The sequence below is a fragment of the Perca fluviatilis genome, chromosome 3 (assembly GCF_010015445.1).
Source record: "Perca fluviatilis chromosome 3, GENO_Pfluv_1.0, whole genome shotgun sequence".
Classification (NCBI taxonomy): domain Eukaryota; kingdom Metazoa; phylum Chordata; class Actinopteri; order Perciformes; family Percidae; genus Perca; species Perca fluviatilis.
Genome location: NC_053114.1, coordinates 14,571,096 through 14,580,290, shown reverse-complemented (window position 1 = coordinate 14,580,290; position 9,195 = coordinate 14,571,096). Strand labels below are relative to the sequence as shown.

At 38.3% G+C, this 9,195-nt stretch overlaps 1 protein-coding gene and 2 long non-coding RNA genes across 3 annotated transcripts; 2 read left to right on the top strand and 1 right to left on the bottom strand.

The window, feature by feature from the left end:
• Nucleotides 1-279: 279 nt before the first annotated feature.
• On the top strand, nt 280-2,264 carry LOC120556476. Its single transcript, XM_039796120.1, has 6 exons — nt 280-477; nt 635-725; nt 813-901; nt 1,185-1,307; nt 1,788-1,987; nt 2,091-2,264. The coding sequence occupies exons 1-6, from the start codon at nt 288-290 to the stop codon at nt 2,262-2,264; spliced, it is 867 nt and encodes a 288-aa protein (XP_039652054.1). The 5' UTR covers nt 280-287.
• Nucleotides 2,265-2,505: 241 nt separating this feature from the next.
• On the top strand, nt 2,506-6,840 carry LOC120556357. The gene is made up of 3 exons (XR_005638842.1): nt 2,506-2,594; nt 2,723-2,773; nt 6,434-6,840. It is a non-coding gene; the product is annotated as an uncharacterized LOC120556357 (long non-coding RNA).
• LOC120556358 lies at nt 2,588-6,094 on the bottom strand. The gene is made up of 3 exons (XR_005638843.1): nt 5,514-6,094; nt 3,511-3,594; nt 2,588-3,326 (listed from the first exon to the last, which is right to left on the bottom strand). It is a non-coding gene; the product is annotated as an uncharacterized LOC120556358 (long non-coding RNA).
• Nucleotides 6,841-9,195: the final 2,355 nt, after the last annotated feature.

Here is a 9,195-nt window from a genome sequence, read left to right as displayed (position 1 = left end):
GAAACAACCCGGGCAGTCATTGACTATTGTTCCTACGCAGACTGTTTCAAAAGTCCTTCTTTTACAGTATAAGGATGGGTTTGTGGCATATCCTTTACTGCATACTGCTTGATTCCCCCCCCCCCTTCTGCATCTGACAAATGTACAGTACTTACCAATCATAACGAATAGTAATAATAAGATTTAGAATAGTTTAGATCATTTCCACAGTTAGGGAAATTAATAGAGTTACAATAAATGTATATAGTTTGTAACACTAGATATTTTTTTAATTTTTTTTTTTATAGATGTATTCAATAGTTGTTTTTACTGAAAAGAATGAGACCGAGGTTATACCAAGTGACTGGCTGAGCATCGACAAAAAAGTTTCCTTTTGGCCCCCATATAACGGTACAAGATGTAGAAAAGCAGTTGAAAAAAATGAAACTCCTGATGAAGAATGGGACGAATATGAAACTGAATGGGTGGCTGAGTATGGTAAGTTATTGAGTAAGTATTAAGAAATATAGAGAAATAACTATTCAAATCTATTGCTCAAAATTAAAGATGCTCCTTGTGAGCTATGCCTAGACAAGCAGTTCTTTTCAAATGTTCAGATAATAGGTTTAGTGATGTTGTTTGTTTCTATATTTAGGTTCCTATGAAAAAGCCAGAAGAAAGCTGGTGAAGTTCTGTGAAGGCAACAGTTTGGAGTCTACAGATGAGGACAGTGTACGGAAAAGAGTGTATGTTTCCACTATTCTCTGTTCTCCTTTTATAGCCTACTGCTTATTTGCAGTATAAAAATTGATTACTCTTAATGTGTCCAACAGACCATCGGCAAAATATGTAAATGGATTTACATCTGGTACAGCCTCAGGAAGACCTCCAGTGCAGGCCTCAACAAGCCGGCTCCACACAGGTACAGACGAAAACATTCAGTGGTCATTGCACCAGCCTTGAGGAATTATTTCCCCATAATGGTCACCAAAGATTCCTTAAATCCAAATTAAAGATTTGGGAATATCGTCCCTAGAGTTGTAGATAGAATGTAAATAGAATAATAATTCCAAGGGGACGATATGTTGAAAGGAACTTTTGAACAATAGTCACTTTCCTGTTGTATAAGATTGCGGCGAAACTCTGGATGGAAGTAAATAGATTGTACATTCTACTGATTCTGTTTCTTACTGTTTCATATGCAGAGACAATGGAAAGACCAAAAAAGAAATTCTGCAGTAATGGAGCCAAAAGCCTGACCTTGCCAACCATACCTCTATTTGCACCATCAGCACCTGCTGTGACAGTCCCTGAACCAAGACAAGATGGCACGTATAACTATTCCAAACCTTTTACAATAGTTTACTTGGAGTTTTTAGCAATTACCCTTTTAGTCTATAACATGAATTAGAAACTGTTCAAGTAACAAAAATAAAATGAATGTAACCAAAAAGAACTTTGCCTGGCTAAGTTTTACTATTTTCAAATGACAAACCCTTTTCACAACCACAATTAAAAAAAAACTTGGGATGTTATGTAAAATGTCCAACTCTTGTAAACCCATATTTAGGACATAGACAACATATCAAATGTTGAAAATGTCAAATTTTACTAATTTATAGGAAATGTAAGCACATTTTGAATTTAATGCCAGCAACATGTCTAAAAAAAAAAGCTGGGATGGATACAACAAAAGGCTGGAAAAGTTATGTTATGATAAAGACAACAAAACAAGAGACACAGTCTCTCTCTTTATACGTTCAGTTCTGTATAGTTATAATGTTGCATCTTATGTTTGTCTTATTCAGAAAGAGAACTCCGGCTCTATCAGATGCTGGAAGAGATAAAGGGTCAAGTCAGGCAGAATTCGCTCCTCCTTCAGGCCATACTGAGAAGAGAGAATGCAGCTGAAGTTGTAAATGAGGAATTTCAGTTTCCTTTAAGGAGCATGACAGGCATAAAAGATCTGGAGGATAGGCTGTCAAACAGAGACACACAACGTTCTCTAGTAAATTCTAATGATGTTCTGTAACTTCACTTAAAATAATACTAACATATTTAGAGACCTAGACCTGATTTACTGCTGCTTAACACATGATTTGTTTTCATAGACAAGATATCTTACCAGCTTGGGTGGAACATCTGCCAAAGACATTGTCCACAGAATCATGAGGGAAATTATGACCAATGAGTTGGCCAACAATTTTAATTGGCCAAGGAGAGGACAGAAGAGCCCCTTTTCTGCGCTCTTGCTGGCAAAAGTTGTCATAGGTGATATGTTTTAAAAAACATTCAAATATTCAAAACTTAGACATAACTTTGAAATAGCAAAAGAGAGAAACAACCCCTTACAGTCTCACATAATGTGTCATTGAATGAAATACAAGTCAATGGAAGAATGCCAATGAATCAACTAATCGTACAGAACTCTACAAAATACAACTCAGATGATCTGTCGTACTACTTTCTCTGTTTAATTTTCTTTAATTTCATGCTGACAGATGCAGCCAAAAACAAAGGCACAAAAGTGGTGGAAGCCGAGGAAAAAATTAAAACCTGGCTGAAGTACAGTGGAGACCGAAATGGAGGAAGAAAAAAAAGAGCAACAGAAAAAGGTACACAAGGCCTTTAGTAAGGCCAAGTAATGGTGATGTTTTTTTTTTTGTAAGACTGATCAAATACCTTTGCAAATGGTTGGAGTTTTAAGTAATTTACATTTTGATAATTTTTTTCTTCAACACAGAAAAGCAGATGCCTCCCCCTCATGCAGATTCCAGCAGCTGCGAAAGTGAATGTAAGTGTCTTCCAATGATTGTTTTTTCTTCCTCTGTCTAACCTACCATTAAACAGAGGCGTATTTCATCTTCACTAGGCATACAGCCTTATCTTCACTGCATGAAGATGTATAAAATATGTGCTACCCCAACATGACCAAACTTTTTTTGAAAATGTCTTGCTGGCATCAAATTCAAAATGGACGTTAAAATGTACCATGAAATACACTGTTAGACTTGTTATGTAGATATGCGGAGTCACTGTAACTACCCCCTTACAATACCATAAGTGTACATGTTTTTTACAGTATGATGCCCTTACCGCAGTTCCATTGTACAGTATGATACTGTAACTTGTATGAAAAATGTGGTGTGGTTGTTTACCACAGAGCTGAAGTTGATGGGCATTTGGTTGGGGAGGGGAAGGAGGAACAGTCTTGTTTAGAAGCTTTAGAAGATTTGTGAAGGATGATGGAGGGGCCGAACCCATGGTACTTCTGCTTGCTGATCCACATCTGCTTGGGGGTCTCCAATCCAGACAAGAGTATTTATGCTCTGGTGGGGTGGTCCGTACTGAAGAGAAATGGTCATGAGTTTATCTCATCTAACTGTTAACCGACTAACAACTTGTGCAAAAACATAGAATATGACAGTATACATTTCTTTTGAGCAGGCGAAGTGCGTTAGCTGCACTGTTCTGTCTGTGAACATTTTTCTGATGTGTGAACTATAGTACATCACACAAGAAAATGCTTACCTAGTTTGATGTCTTCCACTCAAATTCGGTGAGCCCTTGGAGGAAGGTGGTGACTTGGGCGATGCTTTTCACTTTGAAGTGGTTCTGAAATAATACTTACTATGAACATTGGGCCTCATTCACCAACCGTTCTTACGAAGAAATGTGTTCTTAAACCCTTCTTACGAACTTTTTACGAAGATTCTGGCATTCACTAATGTTTTCTTAACTTGGATTTGTTCTTAGCTAAGAACAAAATCTACGAACACTGAAAAGCACTCTTACGCACATTTGAGTGATGACAATTTGCTCCAAATGATTGCTTACTGCATTTTATTTAATTCTACAGTCGTTTACAATGATAGTATTGTACTGTAATGTATTTCTGATCATTTGTTGAAAAAGAAATCATATTATGCAAAAAACACACTAACACTATTTGGTGATTGATCGGTATTTATAGGGCCAAAATGCAGTGGTAGAATGTAACAAAGTACAAATTCGTCCTAACTGTACTTAAGTACATTTTTCACGTATTTGTACTTTACTTAAGTAGACTCAATAGTGCATAGCCTACTTTTGACTTTTACTTTGTTACATTTTGCAGCAATTATCTATACTTTGTACTCCACTACATTTCTACAATGTCCCGTTACATTTTCTGATCAGTTTCCCCCCTGCCAAAACGTCTTCCTGACTGTCACACGTTTGTCTCACCAGTGAAGTTTTGTTGCCGTAGATACGGTATATATGGGGCACCGCCGATCCAAGCCGGCTGTGGTGCTGCAGAGCCCGGGCGCAGCCTCGGTAATACAGCCCCGGTAAAAGTGAAAACGTTTGTTTTTATTATTCCCGTTTTTAAATCATAGTTGCTATATCTATTTCTCACCACAGCGTTGTTTACTCCTCCGCCAGGCTGCGTAAGACGCGTTCATATCTTATTTATTTGGCTGGACCTCTTCACATCTCCCCATTTGCGCTGCTTCACACATTTTATTTGCTTACTTGCATGGTTAAAGAAAATAAAATACATCCATGAATAAAACCAACCGCATTCCGATTCTAACACATTTCCGTTTTATGCTGGTTAGGATAGGAACTTTTTTTAAAAAGCCAGGCCTTGTTTGTGGTAGTGGACACCTTATAATTTTACTAAAGTAAATATGTCTCTTGTTATTTGTACTTTGAGATTCAGTACTTCCTCCACCGCGGCTCCGACAATCTCCGAAAACCTGTCTCCCAGGAGGTGCACAGGAAGTGTCATGTCCTTATATGGGTATTTGCGGGGCGTTTTCTTATGCTAATTAGGAACAACTGGCACGCGCTTTCAGTTACAAAGACGTGGGATTCATCAATCCTAAAAGAACACAGATGCGAACAAATCGTCTGTTTAAGAACACGTCATGAATCCGACGTAGTCTTTTCTTAGAAACCTTCTTAAGAACATATTCAAGAGAAAACTTAGGAAGATATTGGTGAATGAGGCCCATTGTTTACCAAACTAAATATTATTGCCACCAGCATATAACAACAAACAATACTAAGAATTGCATTCATTTCTCAGTAATAATTAACATAGATATATGTTACATTGTAACATATTGCTCAGTAACAAACTAAGAATAAGCCACATCTATTACAGCACACATATCCTTGATGGAGCAAACGGTGTAATACACTTGTAATAACTAAGCACGTGGCTCCACAGCGCTGGTCCGTTTATTGGTGATTGCACGTTACTAGCAAATTGCCCTAACACAACCTGAATATTAACACGTGGCTACACAAGTAGGCCTAATAAAAAATATATCAGCTACGCAATAAGAAACACAGCAAGAGCAATATTATATCTATAATATATCTCTCTCCAAATAAATGTCATGTCGTAACACGGACGAAACTTTCGAATCCACATAGTAGCCGAGTTATTGAAATATGAATAAACGTACTTTTAACATTTACACAGATAACGAGGTAGTAAAACCCACGACAGTTTAGCAAAGTACTGAATAGTTTAAACTTACGTTCTCACGTTACACACATCACTTCAACAAGTCTGAAAATGGGAAAGAAAAGATAAAGAAAGGTCCTTTTTGCAGCTGCTGCAGTCTGTGCCTTTCTTCTGTCTGAGCGCGAGTGATTGGCAGGAGATCAAAGCGATGACTCTCATCACTGATTGGTCAACCATCTCAGGAGCGAGAGCAAGTGTTACTATGGCCTTTTTTTTACACTGACTGTTATTATACATATGAAATAATTAAAATGTATATTTTTAAGTGCATGCATGGGGTTATAAAACACAATAACAAGATTAAAAAAAATGCCATGCATTAGTATGCAGGGAACCAGTATGATGTAGATAACTCTTATATTGTTAGAATAACAGATGTATTACAAGTTAATGACATAATATATAGCTAGATAGCTAACAACATTATGTTGTCAAGAAAAACTTAAAGCCATATAAAAGAGTCCTTTAATCAATTGTTTAACGATTGGTCAAATTTAAAGTTAAGCGGCTAGGGAAATAAATACATTTTACTTTCCCCCCATAAACCATGGTAGCTATACATTCAACTCCTAACACCATATTCTTTGAGTTACACAATCTTTAGCTTAGGTCTAAAAAAAAAAACCATACAGTAAATCACTGTAAATCAAATTTTAATACCCATAATGCAATGCATATTACAGTAATGAACCGGGAAAGAAAATTATGGTACTGTAGAAATTACAGCAAAGTCTAACAGTGTAGTCAAATGTGTAATTTGTGTAGTGTGTAAAAATTTCCTTTTCGCAAATGATCACATTCTGTTTTTCTGTTTGCTGTTTATATATTTTACACCACACCCCAATTTCTTTCTGTTTTGGGTTGTGTAATTAAATAGAACGACACATCTTAAATGTTCTAAAAAGTTCCATTATGTTTGTTGTTTTTTTACAGGAAAAGATGCTGCTACTTCTCCTCCTCTGCTCCGTCTTCATCATAAGAGCCACACACAATCTAATTTGCTTCAAATCTGCAAAAAACTGCAGAATACAGAAGAGAATCTGCACATTTTCTTAGTTTTCAGCTGGGATTTTTTGGCCTTCTTCCGCATTTTCTTTGCCGCCTTTTTGGTTTCCTTGTTGTTGATTTCTTTGACTTTATTTTTTACTTATCTTAGCATTTTTCCACTGACTGCCTTTGTGTTGTTGTTTTTTTCAACTATTTTGTCAATCGGCTCACATCCTGTGTTATTTATTTATTATGTGCTCAAGTTTTTCCAACAACAGCACCACAAGACGTGAACTGCATTAAATTGTAATGTTAATTTTGTTACCAATAAATAGGTTTATTTTTATAACCAATTCAGTTTGTCCGTTGTGCCTGTCGTCTCTTAATGCGTAATGAGAAGGCCATGTCACAATCTTAAAATTTGAGGTAAGGTTGGTAAAACCTATTTAAGTTTAAGTTTGCAGATTTACTATTTATGAAGTTGGCAGATGGTTAAAATAGGCTATATTTTTTAATTTGTTAGAAGATCTGCTGACAGTCTAAAAAAATGGTTGACCCAAAGTTGGCAAAAGGTTGGTAATGTAAATTTTTAGGTTGGCAGAAGGTCGGCTGTCTAATGGTTGGCCCAATGTTGTTTTAGTTTTTTTTAAGTTGGTAAAAGGTTGGTAAAGTATTTTTAGGTTGGCAGAAGGTCTGCTGGCCATCTAATGACATGGTTGGCCCAACGTTGGCCCAACGTTATTTTAGTGGTTTTTGGGTTGGCAGAAGGTCTGCTTGCCATCTAATGAAATGGTTGGCGCACGTTGGCCCAACGTTATTTTAGTGGTTTTTAAGTTGGCAACAGGTCTGCTTGCCATCTAATGACATGGTTGGCCCAACGTTGGCCCAACGGGACAAAATGTCGTTGGGCCAACGTCAGCACCCAACGTTGGCCCAACACAACAGCAGACGTTGGGCCAACGTTGGCCCAACGTCTGTTTGCTACCTGGGTTTACATCCGAAGCGTTTAAAGACTCGATTTGTCCATTGTTTAGTTCTAAAGAAACACAACAACGTATAAAAGGCTCCATTACCTTGTATCTCACGTTATGGCTCCGTAGCAGACGTTTTTGTAAAAATAGGCTAACGATTGTGTCATAACCAAGTGACTTACTGTCGCACAGTAGAGGAATTACCGTATAGTACAGGAGAAGCTCGCAGGCAGTTTCGACTTACGTTAGCTGTTTAGGTTTAATTACTAATGTTAACTAGCATGTTAGTTAGCAATAATTAGCCTGTGCTTATGTTATCTCCTTACATATACCTACACTCTCCATCTCTGTAAGATTGGGAATGATTGAGATTTCTCTTGGCACAGCTACCAGAACACTTACAACTTTCAGACACGTTGCTCACGTCACATTTACGCTGTCTCTGTCAGTTGGAGGCTGCGCAGTAAAGCTGGCCATCACCGGAAAAGTGCTTCTAATAGCCTTCACTGGTCTCCGTCCAGAACAACGGGGTCTATTGGTCCATTAATATATATGTCAATGTTCACAACGAACTGTCAACCTGTTCTCAATCCCGACTCGTCAAATACTGACGCTTGGTCAGTGGCATCAGAAACAAACTGAAATTGGATTGACTTGTGGGTTGGTAAATTTGCATGTAGGCCTACTGTCTGTTTTCCAATAGATCATACCCTTTGATCAATTACATATAAGATGTTTGTGGCCAGGGCTGGACTGGCCATCTGACATACCGGGCATTTTCCCGGTGGGCCGACGGACTTTTATGCCCGAATCGCCGATATAAATAGGCCTTTTTTTTCTTTTTTGGCCGGGCCGACCCATAAAGAACTCACAGCGGCCCATTGGTTAATTTTCTTTATTGGCACTGGCCTGACCCAATCAAATCCAGGAACCCCCTTCCCCACTCCGGGCCGCAAATTTACGAATCCCACTATGGCCACGCCTCCCGACCCTGAGACACGAGCTGTAATAATTATGCTGGAAGTTTAGCATTCACATTAAAATGGACAAACGACCACCAAAGTGCAAGGGAGGTGCAGATAAATTAGAGGAGAAAAAGATTAAGAATCTACAGGCGGATTCCTCAAAAATTTCGGACATGTTTGGGGCTGTAGTAGCTTCTTCAACATCAGCATTACCTGAAGTAGAGGAAGGAGGAGAGGTGGCTGGCTATAGAAGCAGAAACAACGATGTCAGGGAAGAAGCCGAGGAGGAGGAGAGTGACCATGACAGGGCCATGGGAGCGAGTGAGGAAAAGATGGAAGAGAGAGTAGATGACGATGTGGTAAGGAGTAGGCAAATTAACAGGGACTCTCAGGGAGGGAGGGAGGCTGTGTGTGTGTGTGTGTGTGTGTGTGTGTGTGTGTGTTCGTGTGCGCGCTTGCGCGTCACGTCATAACAATAACAAGCAGTTTGGCTGTAACATTAAAGTTAGTGGCTGTCAGGTAACCTAACTGTTTAAGCTTACATTGAAAATGCTAGCGGTTAGCCTGTTGGCTAGCTGCAAAGTCTGTGTGATCTATAAAGTCAGTGTTGATACAAGCATCAGTGTTCCTTGAATGGGTTAATTAGCCTCTTTTGTATTGGTGCTCTTTTCCAGGGCATATACTACTCTCAGCTTTACTGTAGCTTTTGGGAAATTAACAGTAAACTGTTTTTAAAGTTGCTAAGCCAATATTAAGCAAAATAGTAATAATA

Coding starts and splice junctions, on each gene's coding strand:
- LOC120556476 (XM_039796120.1), top strand. CDS start 288: ATGTATTCAATAGTTGTTTTTACTGAAAAGAATGAGACCGAGGTTATA. Junction 478..634: donor TGAATGGGTGGCTGAGTATG/GTAAGTTATTGA, acceptor TTCTATATTTAG/GTTCCTATGAAAAAGCCAGA. Junction 726..812: donor GACAGTGTACGGAAAAGAGT/GTATGTTTCCAC, acceptor TGTGTCCAACAG/ACCATCGGCAAAATATGTAA.